Source organism: Scomber japonicus, chromosome 5 (assembly GCF_027409825.1).
Source record: "Scomber japonicus isolate fScoJap1 chromosome 5, fScoJap1.pri, whole genome shotgun sequence".
NCBI classification, from domain to species: Eukaryota; Metazoa; Chordata; class Actinopteri; order Scombriformes; family Scombridae; genus Scomber; species Scomber japonicus.
In genome coordinates, this window is record NC_070582.1 from 4,463,706 (window position 1) to 4,484,581 (window position 20,876).

A 20,876-nucleotide genomic window follows, 5' to 3' on the forward strand; every position below is an offset into this window, starting at 1 on the left:
AAAAACCATAAAAACATTGCAATTTGAGAAATAATAATTAAAATCCAAAAATTAAAACATACAATGAAACCCTCACACCCCACTAATAATAATAAAAAAATAAATAAATAAAATAACAAATAAAAATAATAAACAATAAAAAATAATAATAATCATCATAAAAATGAATAAAATAATAAAAAATAAAAATAATAACAATAATAATAAAAAAAATTAAAATAAAAAAATAATAATAATAATAATAGTAATAATAAAAATAAATAAAATAAAAAATAATAATAATAATAATAAAAATAAATAAAAATAATAATAATAATAAAAATAAATAAAATAATAATAATAATAATAATAATAAAAATAATAAAGTAATAAAAATAATAATAATAATAATAATAATACAAATAAATAAAATAATAAAATAAAAATAAATAAAATCCCTCCCTCCTTTCCTTCCTTCTCCCTCCCTTCCTCCCTTCCTCCCTCCTTTCCTTCCTTGACTTGAGGACAACAGGAAGGTTAACATATATATAATATAAAGTATAAATACACACTAAAAATTGATCGGTGAAAAAAATTGATCGGTGAAAGTATTTTTGTGATTTTTAAAAAAGATGAATTAAGATCTTCTTCAGGAGAAAGTGATGATTTTATAGTTTTGAATCAAAGTAAAGAGAGAAACACATTATGGTGTTTCCGTTGCATCTTCTGACTGAATTCTAGTTTCATCTTTTTCTTCTTGTTGCTTTTCGGTCAGCTGGAAACATAAATCCATCCAAATGTTCTTTAATCCTCTTACCCTGATCGACCTGTTTAATACAACTCAGTGATGTCGTGGTTCTAGTTGTTATTTTATTATTTCAGTTTAGTTTTAGTTGGTTTAACGAGGAAAGAAGTAGTTTTAGTTTAGTTGTTGGTTGAACAGGAAACAGTAAAAGAGGAAGCTGGGTTAGTTTGTTTTTAGTCATTTTAGTCTGGTTCCTTCCTCCCTCCCTCATATCCTTCCTTCTTCCTCCCTCCTTTCCTTCCTTCTCCTTTCCTTCTTCTTCCTCCCTCCTTCCCTCCTCCTTTCCTTCCTTCTTCCTCCCTCCCTTCCTCCCTCCTTCCTTTCCTCCCTTCCTTCCTCCCTCCTTTCCTTCCTTCTTCCTCCCTACCTTCCTTCCTTTCTCCCTCCCTCTTTTCCTTTCTTCTCCTTCCTTCCTACCTTCCTTCCTCCTCCCTCCTTTCCTTCCTTCTTCCTCCCTTCCTTTCATCCTCCCTCCTTTCCTTCTTCTTCCTTCTACCTTCCACCCTCCCTCCCTCCTTTCCTTCCTTCTTCCTCCCTCCTTTCCTCCCTCCCTCCTTTCCTTCCTCTTCCTCCCTACCTTCCTTCCTTTCTCCTCCCTCCCTCCTTTCCTTCCTCCCTTCCTCCCTCCCTCCCTCCTTTCCTTCCTTCTTCCTCCCTTCCTTCCTCCCTCCCTCCTTTGCTTCCTTCTTCGTCCCTTCCTTCCACCCTCCCTCCCTCCTTTCCTTCTTCTCCTTTCCTTCCTTCTTCCTCCTCCTTCCCTCCCTCATTTCCTTCCTTCTTCCTCCCTTTCTTCTCCCTCCTTTCCTTCCTTCTCCTTTCCTTCCTTCTAGTTTTTAATCATTTTAGTCCTAGTTTGAGTTAGCTGTAATAACTCTGGCTGTGATATATGAACAGTGACAGAGGATGTGAGAATAAATGCTGGTTTTAGTTTAGAAGTTTTACTCTCTGGAAAGTTTTAATGTGTGAGGAAGAAGCCGCAGAGCATGTGTGTGTTTCACGGTGAAGCCTGAGTTATAAAGTTAGATATAAACACTGCGTAGCTTCTTTTATTATTAATTCAATCAAGTCTTGTTTGGAGATGACATCATCAATACTTCTGTTACACTTTCAAAATAAGAGACAGGAAGTAGTTTTTCTCTTATTGTTTAGTGTTAAGTGAGCTAAACTATACTGGAGGATACATTAGTTGCTTCCTTCTTCCTTCCTTCCTTCCACCCTCCCTCCCTCCTCCTTCCTTCCTTCCTTCCACCCTCCCTCCCTCCTTTCCTTCTTCTTCCTCCCTTCCTCCCTCCCTCCCTCCTTTCCTTCCTTCTTCCTCCCTTCCTTCCTTCCTCCCTCCTTTGCTTCCTTCTTCCTCCCTTCCTTCCTTCCTCCCTCCTTTGCTTCCTTCTTCCTCATTCACTTCCTCCCTTCCTCCCTCCTTTCCTTCCTTCCTTCCTTCATTCCTTCCTTCCTTCCTTCCTTCCTTCCTTCCCTCCTTCCTTCCTTCCCTCCATCTTTTCAATGATCCGGCCCACATGAGATCAAATTGGTCCGTATGACTGCCTGCATCGCTTCATTAACAGCCTATCATCTCCTCCTCCATTGACACATAAACAGCCAATCACTTAACCTGTGTGTCCTTCCAAACAGCGTGAAGTGAGAAAACGAGTGCAGATGGCGAGAGGAGAGGAGAGGAGAGGAGAGGAAGTGTAGATCAACAGGAAAGGCCGGCTCTCCACTTCTCTAAATGATCATCTGCGTGCTTTGATTAATAGAGCGGTTACATTCAAAGCGAGGTGGTTGAATTCAAATGAAGGTTGGCTTTTCTGCTATAATAGCCTGATGTCTGACAGCAGGAAGTCTAAAACCACAACTGAAGATCTACAGTGTTAAACAGTCCCATTACAGCTAACAGCCTGTGTCTCCCCGAGGTGCCGCCTGATTTAATCAGCGGGGGCGAGACTCCTCCGAGAGGAAACCAGCACACACACGGCTCCATGGAAACCAGCAGGGAGGAGGAAAGGATGTGGGAGAGGGTTTTTATACCTGCTGGAGGGAGGGAGATAGGATTATATATGTGTGTGTAGTAGTAGTGTGTGTGTGTGTGTGTGTGTGTGTGTGTGTGTGTGTGTGTGTGTGTGTGTGTGTGTGTGTGTGCGTGTGTGTGTGTGTCGTCCTCGTAGGAATGTGTCCAGTTGCTTCTCTTTGTTTTTGCATGAACTTCATATTAATTTGCCTCCTCCTCCTGTCTTCACTCCATTTGCACAACCATCCGCCATGATATGAGGCAAATAAGTGTGTGTGTGTGTGTGTGTGAGGATCATGCCTGTCACCATGGCAACTGCGGCCCGTCTCCACCGATTCCAGGTGGAGTCACTCGCCTGCAGACATACTTGCATCTCATTGTGATAAAATGTTTAAATTCTTCGGGCTGGCTCGGAGGAGAGTTTTTTTTGTTTGGTTATTTTTCGACACTGATGCTGCGTTCACGTTCATCTCGTTAAAATTTGGCTTCCAAATATATTTTGGTTTGAGCTCCACTCCCCCGCTGTAATAATGCAAACCCTGACATTTGTATGAACCCACTGATTATGAGCCTGCGGTATCACAAAGTGCACAAAGGGTTGTGCTTGCACTTAAATAAATTTACTTAAAAGGTAATAGTCTGCCTCGTTGTCCTGAATGTTTTTTTGTTTTTTTTTATCCTTCTTTGAGCGAAATGACCCTGAAAGAGGTCTGCCATTGTGTTGTGAGAGGTCTGACATTGCAGAAACGCCGCCTACAGCAGGAAGCGATTGAATGGATGGATGGATGGATGGATGAGCTTAAAGTAAAGATGGAGGAGTTGTTGTCAAAGGTTGTGCTGAAGCTGCAGTTTATCATTCAGCTGGTGAATAAAAACTTAAAGAGGACAGATGTGTTGCTGTTATATTAGAAAGAGACATTCCTTCATTATATTGGTCCCTCATCTCAAACACTAGGAAGTTTCTCCACCTTAAAGTCTGTGTAAAGTCAATTCATTGATTTACTTCTAAACATATTATACATGTTGGAAAATGGTGACAGGAAACATGTGACAGTCTGATAACTATACAGTGCTGAATTGTGGAGATAGAGACTTAAACTGTTTCTCACTCGCTCATTTTTCCTGATTTTCTGAGCCTGCAAAAAAGGTACCGTTGGTCCCTCCCCTACAAGATAAGACCGAGAATCCTCTCTCCTCAGTAGTTAACCTGCCTAGTGGCCAGTTATTGTTACTACATCTAACACTACTACTACTACAGTCTACAGTTAGTCAGTTAGCCGAGTTAGCCGCCGAGTTAGCCGCCGAGCTAGCAGCAGAAAGCTCTCAGCCGTAGCGTCCATGTTTCTGGTAGAGGTGGTGACTTTGATTGACAGGTGACACTTGGTAGGGGGCGGGGTTTCAGCGGACTCGGCGGCCACGCCCACAGCGTTTGGGAGCAGAGAAAGAGGCTGATTTTTACACAACTTTGAAGCTTAATTTCATATATTTGGTGATTTTTTTAATCATTCAAATTTGGCAGGGTGGTTAACAACACACTTTTCTGTAGTATGTCAAACTCAGAACACATATTTATTCTTACTTTACACAGACTTTAAATGAACAATATTATGATAACGTTGTTTTTACAGCTCTCTAATGTAAAAATGGGTCACATGTAAAGGGTTAAAACTGTGAATTATGCAAAGATATTCTAGTAGAGCCCCAGAATATTAATATAGAGTTATAGAAATATGCAGAATATCCTCCTTTAAGTGTCTTACTTCAAGTAGATTTTAATGCTCATGCTTGATTATGTTCACTTAAGTCAAATGTGAATGGTGACTTGTACCTGTAATGGAGTATTTTAAAGTGTTTTTGTTGCGTAAGGGAGGAAGATGGAAGGAAAGGAGGGAAGGAAGGAAGGTAGGAAGGAAGGAGGAAAGGAGGAAGGAAGGAAAGAAGGAAGGGAGGAAGAAGGAAGGAAAGGAGGGACGGAAGGAGGAAGAAAGGGAGGAAGAAGGAAGGAAAGGAGGGAGGGAGGGTGGAAGGAAGGGAGGAAGAAGGAAGGAAAGGAGGGAGGAAGGAAGGAAGGGAGGAAGAAGGAATGAAAGGAGGGAGGAAGGAAGGAAGGGAGGAAGAAGGAAGGAAAGGAGGGAGGGAGGGAGGTAGGGAGTAAGAAGGAAGAAAGGAAGGAGGGAGGGAGGAAGGAAGGAAGGGAGAAAGAAGGAAGGAAAGGAGGGAGGAAGGAAGGAAGGAAAGGAGGGAGGGAGGAAGGTAGTATATGCCAGTCTCAAATTGCTGTTGCGGCTTGATAAGGATACACCTCAGACGGGCCTGGTTTTAATTTACATGTGCAACACAGAGGGAAAGGAGGGAAGGAAGGAAGGAAGGTAGGAAGGAAGGAAGGTAGGAAGGAAGGAAGGAAGGAAAGGAAGGGAAGGAAGGAAGGGAGGAAGAAGGAAGGAAAGGAGGGACGGAGGGAGGAAGAAAGGGAGGAAGATGGAAGGAAAGGAGGGAGGGAGGGTGGAAGGAAGGGAGGAAGAAGGAAGGAAAGGAGGGAGGAAGGGAGGAAGAAGGAAGGAAGGGAGGAAGAAGGAAGGAAAGGAGGGACGGAGGGAGGAAGAAGGAAGGAAAGGAGGGAGGAAGGAAGGAAGGGAGGAAGAAGGAAGGAAAGGAGGGAGGGAGGGAGGTAGGGAGAAAGAAGGGAGGGAGGAAGGAAGGGAGAAAGAAGGAAGGAAAGGAGGGAGGAAGAAGGAAGGAAAGGAGGGAGGAAGGAAGGAAGGGAGGAAGAAGGAAGGAAAGGAGGGACGGAGGGAGGAAGAAAGGGAGGAAGAAGGAAGGAAAGGAGGGAGGGAGGGTGGAAGGAAGGGAGGAAGAAGGAAGGAAAGGAGGGAGGAAGGAAGGAAAGGAGGGAGGAAGGAAAGGAGGGAGGGAGGGAGAAGGAAGGAAAGGAGGGAGGAAGGAAGGAAGGAAAGGAGGAAGGAAGGAAGGAAAGGAGGGAGGAAGGAAGGAAGGAAGGGAGAAAGAAGGAAGGAAAGGAGGGAGGAAGGAAGGAAGGAAGGAAGGAAAGGAGGGAGGGAGGAAGGTAGTATATGCCAGTCTCAAATTGCTGCTGCGGCTTGATAAGGATACACCTCAGACGGGCCTGTTTTTAATTTACATGTGCAACACAGAGGTCACACGCAGCATGCAAAGCAGTTTTTTGATACACAAACAGCAGCGTGGGAGCAAAAACCCCTGACTGACGCATTCTCCTTTTCTCTCTCTACTTTTTTTATGACTCACATTCGGTTCAGTTCATCCTTTTGGGGCTTTTATCCATTTATTATACCAATCAGGTGAACTGGAGTCACCGCAGGAATCAGGTGAATCCAAACAAACAAGCCGAGCACTTTATTCACTTTTTTTTTTTTTTTTTTTTTTTTTTTTACTTCAATCTGTTTTTGTACAGTAATCTCCTCGATGTGTAGCCACGACTTCACTCACTGTTTAACCTTTTATAGGACACTCATTGAAAGGAAGGGAGGAAGGAAGGGAGGATGGAAGGGAGGAAGGAAGGAAAGGAAGGGAGGAAGGTAAGGGGGAGGAAAGAAGAAAGGAAGGAAGGTAGGGGGGAGGAAAGAAAGAGAGAAGGAGGGAGGGAGGAAGAACAGATGGAAGTAAGGAAAGGAAGGAAGGAAGGATGGAGAAAGGAAAGAAGGAAGGGAGGGGAGAAGGAGGGAGGGAGGGAGGGAGGGAGGGAGGAAGGAAAGGAAGGGAGGAAGGTAAGGGGGAGGAAAGAAGAAAGGAAGGAAGGTAGGGGGGAGGAAAGAAAGAGAGAAGGAGGGAGGGAGGAAGAACAGATGGAAGTAAGGAAAGGAAGGAAGGAAGGATGGAGAAAGGAAAGAAGGAAGGGAGGGGAGAAGGAGGGAGGGAGGGAGGGAGGGAGGGAGGGAGGAAGGACAGATGGAAGGAAGGAAAGGAAGGAAGGAAAGGAAGGGAAGGAAGGAGGAAGGAAAGGAAGGGAAGGAAGGTAAGGGGGAGGAAAGAAAGAGAGAAGGAGGGAGGGAGGAAGAACAGATGGAAGTAAGGAAAGGAAGGAAGGAAGGATGGAGAGAAGGAGGGAGGGAGGGAGGAAGGACAGATGGAAGGAAGGAAGGAAGGAAGGACAGAGGAAATAAGGAACGAGGGAGGGAGAAAAGAAAAGAGGAAGGGAAGAAAGAAGGCAGGGAGAAAGGAAAGGAAGGAAGGAAGGAAGGAAGGAAGGAAGGAAGGAAGGAAGGAAGGATATTTTGGGATATTTACAGAAGTTACCAAATATAATTATTTGCCCGATAAAGGGTTAAAGACACAAAATATACACACACACACACAAAATAAAAAAAACCCTCCTTCCTTTCCTGCTCCAGTTTCAGTTTCAACCACACAAGCGAAGAGGAAGGAGAACTGATGCTCCATCCCAACGTTGCCGTGCCTCAAGCTGTTGCCATGGCAACTGAGCGGAGAATATCCTCTATCCTGCCATGTGCCGCGTTGAGCGTGTGTGTGTGTGTGTGTGTGTGTGTGTGTGTGTCTGTGTGTGTGTGCTTGTGTGTGTCTCTCTCTGTGTGTGTATGTGTGTGTGTGTGTGTCTCTCTCTCTGTGTGTGTGTGTGTATGTGTGTGTGTGTGTGTGTGTTCGATTCGAGGCGATGCAGAGCTTCAGATCAAAAGGTCTCTGAGGCTCAACGAGTCCGCCGACCAATCGGAGCGCTCCGTCGTCTACGCCCTCCAAACACAAGTACCAGCACCAGCCTCAGTTTTAATCATAGGAACTCACTGTAATCTTTACCCTGATACTAAATCCAGGACCAACTGCAGTAACTCCAGCACTCATAGTAATAAATCTGTTACCTCTTGTATTCGTATCAGTCTTAGTATTCGATGTAGAAGCTGCCTAGTATCGACCCTAAGGCTGAGTCTAGTTCAGGGGGGGGCAAACTCATTTTCACCGAGGGCCACATCAGCATAACGGTTGCCCTCAAAGGACCACATGTAACGGTAAGACAGTATAAATGTAACTAGTGTTGTAGTATTCTAGATCAGTCTTGGTCTCGAGACCATTTTTTGAGGTTCTTGGTCTTGTCTCGGTCTCGGACTGGGCGGACTCTGTTTTTTTTTTCCCTCGAAGCACAAACATGTAATCGCTTTCCCATCTTTCTTGAAACAGCTTTCCATCTGCATCAACTTTTCTCTTCCTGGACATTTTGCGATCATTTGTATTTCTTAATTCCACTTGTTGGAAATCGCATTGATGTGGATACCATAGACTGTATAAAAGAAATGAACGTAACATCTGTGACGTCACCCATTGGTTTGTGGACTGCTGCTCGGAAGCCAATAGTTTCGAATCTGGGCAGCGCCATCTTGAAAATTTCAGGTGCATGCTGGGAAAAATAAAAACACAGATTCTACTTATATGGGCATGAGGCGGGGCCATGGGTGGAGCGGGGAGGTTGCTATGGTTGCGAGGGCTAGATCTCGAGGACATTGGTCAATCAACCTGTCAATCAGGACGTAGCCACGCCCTAATGCATACCCTGCTTTATCGTCACATATAAAATCAGGGAGGCCAAAATGTCCCAAATGAACATCATACTGCATTGAAGAAGGCTTTAAACTAGCGATTGAGACCATAAACACATTTTGAAAACGTTTACTGAGGTTAGAAATCAAGTGAGAAGTTGGTGAATTCTCCATTGACTTGTATAGAGACGGTCGCCCCCTGGTGGCCTTTTGATAGAATGCAGCTCTAAGTTACTTCCGCGTTGGCTTCATTTCAGAGGACCAGAACTCCCCGCCTGGTGGATACATTGTAATCTAGTGGCGGGATGCCGTCACTTTGCGGGTAATATGATCGGCATGAATTGTGGGAAATGTAGTTTATGGTCAATGCACGCTTTTGATTTATTTATTTTAAGACAATCAGACCTTTTAAATTCTCGTGGGCCTTGAGTTTGACACATGTGGTCTAGTTTAAACTTCACTACTAACTCCAGTTGTCTCTCTAGTACTAGCTCCAGGATTAAATCTAATACTAGTTTAAGTGTCTAGTACCAGTCGTAGTATCAAGTAGTCTTCTAGTTTCATCTCGAGTTGTATTTCTGCTACCAGTTTTTGTCCTAATCACACGTTTAAGAGTTGGCAGTCCAGTGCCACCACTAATGCTTCTATCAGCTGTAGTAAACAATCCAAAGTAACCATGGCAACCCTGTTAAATCGTAATATGAACACATTTCATCTCTCTTTGGGTAAATTGGGTCTTGATTTATTCTCACTGGGAGCTTTTTTAATTCACACCAGACAAGACTCTCTCACGGTGTCAAATAGTTCTGCTTTTACATCTTGTCTCATCTTGCCCCCCCCCCCCACCCTCCCACCCTCTCCCCGCCCCGCCCACGTGCTCACTTCTTTTTTGACACCCAGGATGTTGGTCACACCTCTATATTTAGAGCATGTTATCTGACGCTGTCTCCTTCATCCTGCCTCTCATGGGTTTTTTCTTTCTCTCCTCATGATCATTACTCCACATAGTCAGTGCAATATCACGGTTCATTAAAAAAAAAAAACCCAGCTACCTGCACACGTTGAGGCGTCATCGTGACATCATCATGACATCATCAGGGTGAAAAGTAAATCTGCTTGTGTAATGTAAAGGAGAAATATTCTTGTTGGGGTTTTTTTTTAATCTAACGTTGTTTTTATTCCTTCCTTTCCTCTTCTCTCATGCAGATAATTATAATGGAGAACTTGGAGCATAGTGATGACATCAGCGTCCTGCCCACCCATGAGGTGGAGCCCCCCAGGGAGGAGGACACACACTGCCCCCTGCCGTTCAGGTGAGGAACTGCAGATTACTTATAAACAGGAAACAGAGAGATGAAACCTGGCGAACTGACAGATTCTGGGGAGAAAATGACAGGACTGCAACTAATACTTATTTTATTATCTGATTATTTTCTTAATTAATTAATTAATGACAAAATGACACGTCGAAGTGTTTAGAAATGTTTCAGGTGCTGCTGTGGCTTTTACAGACATGAGACCAACATGTTACATTTCCATCAGATTTACATAAAAGGCTGCATGTAAAAGAAGTATTCACACCCTTTACTGCAGTAAAAGTACCAATACAACAAAGTTAAAGTACTCCATTACAAGTAAAAGTACTGCAGTATTATGAGTGATGTAGTATGCAGTATTACAGTAACAGTACTGCAGTATTATAGTGATGTAGTATGCAGTATTACAGTAAAAGTAGTGATATATTATTATATATGACATCATTAGATTATTAATAGTGAAGCATCAGTGTTAGAGCAGCATGTTACTGTTGTAGCTGCTGGAGGTGGAGCTAGTTTATACTACTTTATATACAGTTAGCTAGTTTATACTACTTTATATACAGTTAGCTAGTTTACACTACTTTATATACAGTTAGCTAGTTTACACTACTTTATATACAGTTAGCTAGTTTATACTACTTTATATACAGTTAGCTAGTTTATACAACTTTATATACAGTTAGCTAGTTTACACTACTTTATATACAGTTAGCTAGTTTATACTACTTTATATACAGTTAGCTAGTTTATACTACTTTATATACAGTTAGCTAGTTTATACTACTTTATATACAGTTAGCTAGTTTACACTACTTTATATACGGTTAGCTAGTTTATACTACTTTATATACAGTTAGCTAGTTTACACTACTTTATATACAGTTAGCTAGTTTATACTACTTTATATACAGTTAGCTAGTTTACACTACTTTATATACGGTTAGCTAGTGTATACTACTTTATATACTACTTTATATACAGTTAGCTAGTTTACACTACTTTATATACAGTTAGCTAGTTTATACTACTTTATATACAGTTAGCTAGTTTATACTACTTTATATACAGTTAGCTAGTTTATACTACTTTATATACAGTTAGCTAGTTTACACTACTTTATATACGGTTAGCTAGTTTATACTACTTTATATACAGTTAGCTAGTTTAGTCCAGTGGTTCCCAACCTAGGGGTGGGGCCCCTCCAAAGGGTCAGCAGATAAATGTGAGGGCTGGTGAGATGATTAATGGGAGAGGAAAGAAGAAAAAACAAAGTTCTGATTCACAAATGTGTTTTCAGTTCTTGGACTTTTTCTCTAATCTTTGATTTTTGCTGAAATATTGGATCATTTGAACATTTATTGAAATGAAAGCATAACCTGACGAACTTACAGAGTTGTAGTTACACAGTTTGACCACTATGTCAAAATGGCTTCACAGTAATTAAACTAAATGGAAACAAAACACAATGATGTCAGTAGATCTTTTTCCTCACACATGATCTCAACATTGTCTCCGGAAAGAGAAGCAGCCAGCGTTTAGTTCAGTTTAGATCTGGAGGAAACAGACGCCATCGGGCTGCAGGTGGAAACCTCCAGCGGCTGCAAGGTGCGGACGAGACGCACAGCTGGAATCGGGAGGAAGACAGATGTTGTGGACAGACAGCAGTGATGAAAGGCTGCTGTCGACTCATTTGTGATACAAAGTGTGAAATAACGTCATGTAGGATGATTCAACGCAGGAACCGACCTCCTCATAATCAACCAACTCCCTCATTAGTCCTGACAAAGTGTGTGTGTGTGTGTTAGTGTGTGTTAGTGTGTTAATGTGTGAGTGTGTGTGTGTTGGGGGTGTTTGGCAGCAGATGAAAGCTGAGGAGACGTGCAGGAGAGACAATACACAGAGAGGGAAAGCCTCAGTGTCTCTCCCTCTGCTCTGTTATTCCCGTCACGTACAAAACAAGCTGCAGGAGAAGCTGCAGAATCAGAGCTGTGTGTGTGTGTGTGTGTGTGTGTGTGTGTGCATGTGTGTGTGCTTGTGAGAGTGTGTGTGTATGTGTGTGTGAGTGTGTATGTTTGCCTGCAGCACGTGTAGTCAGCTCACGTTTCCAGGCAGCAGAGCTCAGAAAGGGACGGAGGGGCTGATGGGAAGGAGGAGGTTGTGTGTGTGTGTGTGTGTGTGTGTGTGTGTGTGTGTGTGTGTGTGTTTGTGTGTGTGTGTTGCTAGTTTAAATCCTTAACTCACTTCTGCTGACAGGGCGCTAATGTTTCGTTAAACCCACAAACAGGAACCCACACGCAGCCCAAAGCACAGAGCTCAACTTGGCCTTTAAATTGATTAGAAACACTTTTTTATGAGTTTAATAGCAATAAAAAAGAGAGCCTCAAATTAGCCTTTCATGCTAACCTAATGTTAGCTTTCATTGTCTGTATATGAAGATGTGACATCAACCACCAACATAAGTAACGTCAAGTAACATTAGTTTTAACCAGGCGGGGAGTTCCGGTCCTCTGAAATGAGGCCAACGCGGAAGTAACTTAGAACTGCATTCTATCAAAAGGCCACCAGGGGGCGACCGTCTCTATACAAGTCAATGGAGAATTCACCAACTTCTCACTTGATTTCTAACCTCAGTAAACGTTTTCAAAATGTGTTTATGGTCTCAATCGCTAGTTTAAAGCCTTCTTCAATGCAGTATGATGTTCATTTGGGACATTTTGGCCTCCCTGATTTTATATGTGATGATAAAGCAGGGTATGCATTAGGGCGTGGCTACGTCCTGATTGACAGGTTGATTGACCAATGTCCTCGAGATCCAGCCCTCGCAACCATAGCAACCTCCCCGCTCCGACCATGGCTCCGCCTCATGCCCATATAAGTAGAATCCGTGTTTTTATTTTTCCCAGCATGCACCTGAAATTTTCAAGATGGCGCTGCCTAGATTTGAGACTATTGGCTTCCGAGCAGCAGTCCACAAACCAATGGGTGTCGTCATGGATGTTACGTCCATTTCTTTTATACAGTTTATGATTTTAACAGACATCCAAATACAGCAGCAGACATCAAACCTACTATAAGTCTTCAGATCATGTTAACGGAGCAATAATCTTCCAAAATGACCACCTGCACTCTTATTAGAGGGTCTGAATTTAGAGATTGAAACCATCATGACTCATATTTCTGGAGAGAAGTTGAGGGCTTTTTAAGTGGGAGTCAATTGGAGCAGCTGTCGGTGCTTCATCCCTCAAGATGATGTAGCTGCTGCTTGACTGTCTTCTCTAAGTCTTTGCAATCTTTCAGTCTTTCAAGGAACAAAAAGAGTGAATTTGGCTCTAAGCAGACTGTAATTTTGGAATAAATGGACTGGATTTGTTCAAACTCGAAGACTGAGACTGCTGAAGCATCTTTCCGCTGAACTTTGGAGCAAAAGCTTTGGATTTCTTCCCCTCATCTCTTAGTGTGTAGTTGCATTCAGGGTCAGTATTGAGAGTAGGAATTATTAGAACAACCAAGACACATTTCCTCTTCATACAGTACTGTGCAAAAGTTTGAGGCACTTTAGATGTTTAGATTATTCTCCACAGTGGAGTATCATTAGAAAAAAGAAACTATCTTCATCAACAAGAAGAACAAGGAGTCCTGCAGCAGATGGTCCTCATCTTAATATCATGGAGTCAGTCTGGGATTAACATGGAGAGACAGAAGCAGCTGAGACGCCCAAATCCACAGAAGAAGAAGAAGAAGAAGAAGGAGAAGGAGAAGAAGAAGAAGGACTGTCAACACTGCCAAGATGGATGGTTAGCAACTTGAGCAACTAGATATTTCACCTAATCTGTGTAAAGAAAAGTATGACTATGAAAACAGATAAATAGTTGTCAGATAGTAGTCGATTGGTTTTGATATAGCCTTTCATCCAATGCATATCGCCTCTTTTGCTCTCTGCATGGACTGAACTTTATGTGCATGCAACCAAAGCCTGCTCAGATGTGACTGGTTAGTACTACTTAGACTCTAAATCAGTGGTCTCGAACCCTGCTCCTGGAGAGCTACTGCCCTGTATGTTTTAGGTATCTCCCCTCTCTAACACACCTGATTCTAATAATTAACTCGTTATCATGCAGCTGAAACTTGTCAATGGGCTCGATAACACGTTTATAGTAGTAGGGAGATACCTAAAAAATGCAGGGCAGTAGCTCTCCAGGAGCAGGGTTGGAGACCACTGCTCTAAATGGACCACAAATGGACTACAAGTGGACTCCAAATGGAAATTACAAGGCCTGCAGTACAGAAACATTTAGGTTTCTTCTGTTTATTCAACTTTAATCTCTATGAACAGATATCTGCATATTAATCTATTGGGCAACAACCATTGCAACAACAAGATTTTGGTATCATAAGCTTTCTAGTTTCCATTTGTAGTCCAAGTAGTGTTGACTTATCACATATGATCAGGCTTTGGTTGCATGGACATAAACAGTCCATGCAGAGAGTAAAAGAGGCGGTTTGCATTGGCTGAAATGCAATATCAGAACCAGTTGGCTATAATCTGACAATGATTTAGCTTTTTATTATTTTTTAAATGCAGTTATGTGCGTTCATATTCGCTCTTTTCTTAACACAGATTAGGTGAAATATCGAGTTGCTCAAGTTGCTAATCATCCTGTAAACAATGACTGTAGAAGAGGAAGTGTTGGGCCGGATGTCTGTTATCTGAATATCTGTTAGCTGCACTTTGTATCAAGTTATAAACTGATCGATAAAAACTACCCTGACATTACTTTCTAAAAGCATGCTCACTTTTAATTTTAGTGCTTAAAACTTTTGCACAGTCCTGTATATACTGAACATTGGACATGTCGTTATTATATGAAGACAGACTTGATAAAAACCCAAAGTTATCCTTTAAAGCTTCCTACAGTAATTCAAAAATATCTTTAAATATAGTTTTAAAAGCAGCATCAGGTTTGTTAAAATGTACATTTCGTATTTTTGTTGGTTTTATATCATTTGAAATGACATTGAAACACCATTTTTTACCAAAAGTAAGACTGAATGCTCCTGAAAATGTCAAATGGTGTAACCACAGTAGAACGATAAATATTAAATATTTTACCCTCCTACAGTGTATTTAAGTGGACTTATACTAATAGTGACTGTAAATGTTTCCTGCTCTCCATGGTTACCCAGATTAAATGTAATATTTAGAACAATAGTATTCCATTAGCTTTATTTAATATAAAAGTTATAATGTAAGATCATGCCAAACTAGTTGATATGGTGTTTTATTGACTATTTACTGTTTTTAACCTTCCTGTCGTCTGTTTTGACTGTTCATTCGTTCGTTCCTTCCTTCCTTCCTTCCTTCATCTGTTCTTTCTCCCTCCTTCCTCCCTCATTTCCTTCCTTTCTTCCTTCCTTTTGTCCTTCTGCCCTCCCTCCTTCTTTCCTTCCCTCCTTCCTTCCTTCCTTCCTCCCTCCCTTCCTTCCTTGACTCAAAGACAACAGGAGGGTTAAGCAAGTTGAATGATTTGGTACAAAGTTTTTATGGTTACACCACTTAGACATTTTTACCATAATCCTCTAATATATTCTCTCTAAATGGATTAAAAGCAGAAATTTGATGCTGGGTCCACAAAAAAAAGAATGTGTGCAAGTTATTCATACGTTTATTTTCACTTTTTAACCCTTTAAATTTAAACTAAACCACATGGACACAAAAACACGTCATTGACTCACATGCATGTGACCATTAACAGTGAAAAGCTGCAGCAGGATGCAAATACGTTTGAATAACGACTTTAACAACTTTAACCTTCTGAGACCAGAGGCCAGATTTGTCTGTTTAGCCACGCCAACGCCGACCTGGTGACAGCTGCACGTTTCACAAACCGGTCTGAAAAAAAAAAAAAAAAAACGCTGAGTGTCGGATAAACCGTGTTGAACTAGTCTGCAACATTTTCACATTTGTCTGCATCAGTGTGAAACACAGCTTCTTTCTCTGCTCCAGTTTCCCCATTCAGGCTGAAACGGTTTGCATAATTAGTTCTTTTATCGTTCGTGTGTGTGTGTGTGTGTGTGTGTGTGTGTGTGTGTGTGTGTGTGTGTGTGTGTGTGTGTGTGTGTGTGTGTGTGTGTGTGTGTGTGTGTGTGTGTGTGAATGCCTCCCAGTAGCTCCCTTGTAGACAATCACTCCTTTCACACACACACACACTGAACTCTCCACGCTCCAATGTACCAAACTAAAACCAGCATCTGACGGGAATGTGTCATCTCATTTTTTTTTAGCTCTATTAATGGTAATCACACACATACCATTACGTAATAATCGATATAACTGATCGCTGGTAGTTGAACTGCTGCTGATCCTCGTAGGAATGTGTCTAGTGTTGGTCGGTTGCTTTTGTTTTTGCATGTTGATTTGTCTCCTCCTGTCATGACTCCATTTATTCCACCATCCTCTGTGAAATGAGGCTGATGGTGTGTGTGTGTGTGTGTGTGTGTGTGTGTGTGTGTGTGTGTGTGTGTGTGTGTGTGTGTGTGTGTGTGTGTGTGTGTGTGTGTGTGTGTGTGTAATGGCTGCTAAGACACATCCTCAGCTATTTAAGCCTCCATGAAACAGACCACAGTGCCGGCTCCACATCATGATATAATCAGTGTACTGCAGACAGGAAGAATAGCAACTAATCAATCAATCAATCAATCAATATTTATTTATATAGCTCCAAAGTACAACAGAATCATCTCAGGTCTAGACTGTTCTCTCAAATTTAATTTAAAGAGACTAAACATTCCCCATATGAGCAAATACTTGGCGACAGCAACGAGGAAAAACTCCCTTTTAACAGGAAGAAACGTCAAGCAGAACCGGAGTCAAGGTGGGACACCATCTGCCTTGACCGGTTGGAGTTGAGAGAGAAAGAGAGAGAAAGAGGAGAGGAGAGGAGAGGGGGCAGAGGGAGAGAGAAAGAGGAGAGGGAGAGAGGACAGAGAGAGAGAGGAGAGAGAAAGAGGAGAGGGAAAGAAAGAGGAGAGGACAGAGAAAGAGGAGAGGGAGAGAGAGGACAGCGAGAGAGAGGACAAAGGGACAGAGAGAGAGAGGGAGAAAGAGGAGAGAAAGAAAAGGAGAGAGAGAGAGAGAGAGAGATGACAGAGAGAGAGAGGACATAGAGAGAGAGAGAGAGGAGAGAGAGAGAGATAGGGAGAGAGAGGGAGAGAGAAAGAGGAGAGGGAGAGAGAGAGAGAAAGAGGAGAGAGGACAGAGAGAGAGAGGAGAGAGAGATGGAAAGGACAGAGAGAGAGAGGACAGAGGGAGAGAGAGAGGAGAGAGAGAGAGGACAGAGGGAGAGAGAGGGAGAGAGAGAGAGAGAGAGAGAGAGAAGAGGGAGAGAGAGGAGAGGACAGAGAGAGAGAGAAAGAGAGAGAGAGGTCAGAGAGAGAGAGAGAGAGGGAGAGGACAGAGAGAGAGAGAGGGAGAAAGAGGAGAGAAAGAAAAGGAGAGAGAGAGGAGAGAGAGACACAGAGAGAGAGAGAGAGGAGAGAGAGACACAGAGAGAGAGAGAGGAGAGAGAGAGAGGACAGAGGGAGAGAGAGAGATAGAGAGAGAGAGGACAGAGAGACAGAGGGAGAGAGAGAGAGGACAGAGAGAGAGAGGGAGAGCGAGAGGACACAGTGACAAACAACATATAACAGTCATTAGTTCACATCCCTGATCCTGCAGTGTCGCCATAATCTAGCTGATACAGATTGTTTTACAGTAATGTGATATATATAATAATAAAACTCTATAAAACATCTATAATAATAAAACTTAATAAAACATCTGTAATAATAAAGCATCCTTCTCTATCTTACATATATGTGTTAAATCTGCAAAACAATTCATCAATTCATCAACCGACAGAGTTAACCTTTCTCTGAAGCCCAGAGGAGCAAACACCTTTAAAGCCAGGCAAGTCCAAACTGTCCCATGAAGGCCCAGATATGTCTGCAGGAGCACATTGAATCAGCTGATCTCACTCTTCACACAGCTGATTGGTTAGAGCAAAAAAACCTGCAGGCACATTTTGGCCTTTTATGGAGTAAAAGATTCATCCAGCAGTAAGTCGTCTCCTTTTTTGGGGGGGAAACAATTTAACTATTTATCAAACTGTGGCTGTGTTCAAAACTGCATACTACATACTACATACTTCTATACTACATACTAAAGGACCAGATAGTAAGCAGACTGTTTACACTGTAGTAAACTATACGATTACCCACAATGCATTTGGTTCCTACCCGAGCTGAAATCATCAGGCTGAAGCTGATTTCATTTTAGCTCTAACTCTGTAAATAAACCACTTTATCCACATTTCTAACCTTTTTAGGAAGAAAGTAAAGTAGCCCTTTAGATCCACAATGTGACGCTAATTTGTCCAAATAACACCTGTTTAAAGTTTTCTTAGTTAGCCGTAGCGAGTAACGCACTTCCTGTCATTTTCACAAAATAAAACACCTGTTGCCTTTTAATATTAAGAAAACCATAACGATAGAATTGGTGCTTTTATTTTGAAAACAGGAAGCAAGCATACCCTCGCTGTAGCTAATTTGAAACCACCGAGGTGGTGATCTGTGACGTTTGTATTTTGGGTTTTTTTCAGACGTTGCGTTGCATCTTGGGTAATGTGAGTGTGAGTAGTAGCGTTGCATCTTGGGTAATGTGAGTGTGAGTAGTAGCGTTGCATCTTGGGTAATGTGAGTGTGAGTAGTAGCGTTGCATCTTGGGTAATGTGAGTGTGAGTAGTAGCGTTGCATCTTGGGTAATGTGAGTGTGAGTAGTAGCGTTGCATCTTGGGTAATGTGAGTGTGAGTAGTAGCGTTGCATCTTGGGTAATGTGAGTGTGAGTAGTAGCGTTGCATCTTGGGTAATGTGAGTGTGAGTAGCAGCGTTGCATCTTGGGTAATGTGAGTGTGAGTAGTAGCGTTGCATCTTGGATAATGTGGCTGTGTCCCAATTTGGTCCAAATTGCGAGGCTGCATCCTCGAAGTGCGCATTTCGAGGCCGATTACGTCACAACGCCGCGCGAAGGCTGTCCCAATTCGAAGAGTCCTTCAAATGCAGCCTTGAAATGCGGCCTTCTTTTCCCTCTTTTTCGAGGATGCATCGCTACTATCCTTCGCGGCCTCCCAAATCCCAAGATCCTTTGCGCGGCGCTGTTCAGTGCCGCGAAAACACAACAATGGCGACACCAACAGGTGAAGACTTTTCATTCAAGTGTATGTATTGGTTTGTTTTATTTAATTATTTGTACTTATTACTACTAATACTTTTATACTTTTACTAATTACTTATATTTTATTACTTGACTTATATCTTTATTTATATATATATAAATGGACTAAGATGAACTAATTTAGATTTTAATAAAGAGCTACGTTTGGGATTATCACTATTATATGTTATACTTCATTATTATCATTATTATGATAATTTTTTGCTATATTAGAACCCTTTTGTCTGTTGACATAGTAAAGAAAAAACATGTTTTACATTACATTTTGTTTTATTTTTGTTTTAGGGAGCAAGGAGCAAACCGAGCTCCTGATTAAACAAAGAGGGGAAAATGACCATCTATTCACGGGGGGCAAAAACTCCGCCACGGCGGGATGGACAAGGGCGTCAGTTTGGTTTTAGAAGTGGTGGGGACAAAAAACGTAACACCCCCCCCCCCCCTCCTTTCCGTTTTTGTTGTTTTAAAAAAAAAAACTTGTTATATCCACAATGAGTCTTGAATTAGTGCAGCGGTTCCAAAACTGTTGCCCCACGACCACCCACCATCCGACACAAAAGTAACGCATTCTATTGATGTAGCTATTCCAGCGTCATGTTTAATAAGCTGCCCTTTTTTTGATGAACACCTACACAGTTTATAAGTGATATCCTTTAATTTCATGTTTCCATATCGTTATGATCCGATTCGAAATTATGTATTTATTCATGAATTAATTACAAAAGATTTAAAAAGTTAATTTTAACACCTGTCCGCCATAGCCCTTTTCATCTCGCGTACGTACCCCCTAGAAGCAGCTCGCGTACCACCGGGAGTACGCGTAGGCCTACCACAGTTTGGGAATCCCTGCTCTACAGTGTATTGTCAGGTGTTGAAAATTGTATTCGAACAATAAAAGTTGAAAACCACAGATTGTGTTTTGGCTTGTTTTGCAAAACGGCGTTGGAAACACCAGTGTATTGGCTCGGGATATGTAATACTAATACACATAGGACAAAGAACAGTGTTGGCAATTTAACACTTCTCTTGACATCAACAAAGTTTACCAGACAAACAATGCCAGACTGTAAAGGGGGTACGAAATGAAACGAGGTACTGAGCATCAGCCTTCTGAGAGCCAGGGCTGCTGGCAGCTTATGTTATACTGCATTAAAAAAAACAGAAGAAAAAAGCACCCAGACGAGAATTGCATCTGTCAAATCCTGACCACCAGTAAACACTTGCGAAGGACCAATGTAGACTTCACTCGTTACATCATAAGCAAATTGCCCGCAAATAAAATCCTACAGTTTAGGATAATCACATAGGTTATGCGAGAACATATTGATAGGCCTACCAGGCTTCAAGTCTAACGTCACATATCTCAATCAGACAAAACAACTATAACCACATTGGTATAGCAATCCCACTGTGTGTAGCTTGTTAGCTGACCACCAGCCAGAATCAGATCACAATCGTAGCTTAGGACCATGGGTTACCTTTGGCCAGGTCATCACGAGCAAACAAAACCAGCAGCAAAATTACGTAAACCAATTTCTTACCTTATGTGGCAGTCCACATGCAGGCTAGATGATGTATCCATATCGTTATCCAGGGTCACAAGCATGCTTTTTACAGGAAGCAAAAGGACCGGCTATTTTCTGAATAAAAATGTCAATTTTGTCTGTTTGTCTTGAAAATGATTTAAGCCACTTCTCTATTATAAGTGTAGTAGGCCTGCTGGAATGAATGCCCACAGGTGCGCGCGCGGCGCACCACGCCACTGGATGAGGTACTGATGATCACAATCCCCTCCCGCTCATTTGCTCCACACACAGCCAGGCAGGTGTGCATGCAGTGAGGATGTCATAGTGCGCGCCTATCGCATGATTTAGACTCGACGATTTCGGTTGAGTATGTGGGGATTTTTTTTCGGTCGCAATTGGTTTGCACATTTTAAAAGTGGTGGGGACAAAATTCAAATTATAAATAGTGGTG

The 20,876-nt window shown here is 42.0% G+C and overlaps 2 protein-coding genes across 2 annotated transcripts in view; one reads left to right on the top strand and one right to left on the bottom strand.

Annotated features, from left to right (window-relative positions):
• The window catches only part of LOC128358610 (40S ribosomal protein S17), a 554,334-nt gene that overhangs the window by 294,137 nt on the left and 239,321 nt on the right, over positions 1–20,876 (bottom strand). The gene's annotated exons all lie outside the window — the stretch shown is intronic.
• LOC128359029 (GRAM domain-containing protein 2A) overlaps positions 9,530–20,876 on the top strand; it is a 33,075-nt gene continuing 21,728 nt past the window's right edge. Inside the window, exon 1 of the mRNA XM_053319442.1 lies at positions 9,530–9,627. Coding sequence (XP_053175417.1) covers positions 9,530–9,627 — 98 coding nt within the window. The remainder of the gene's footprint in view (positions 9,628–20,876) is intronic.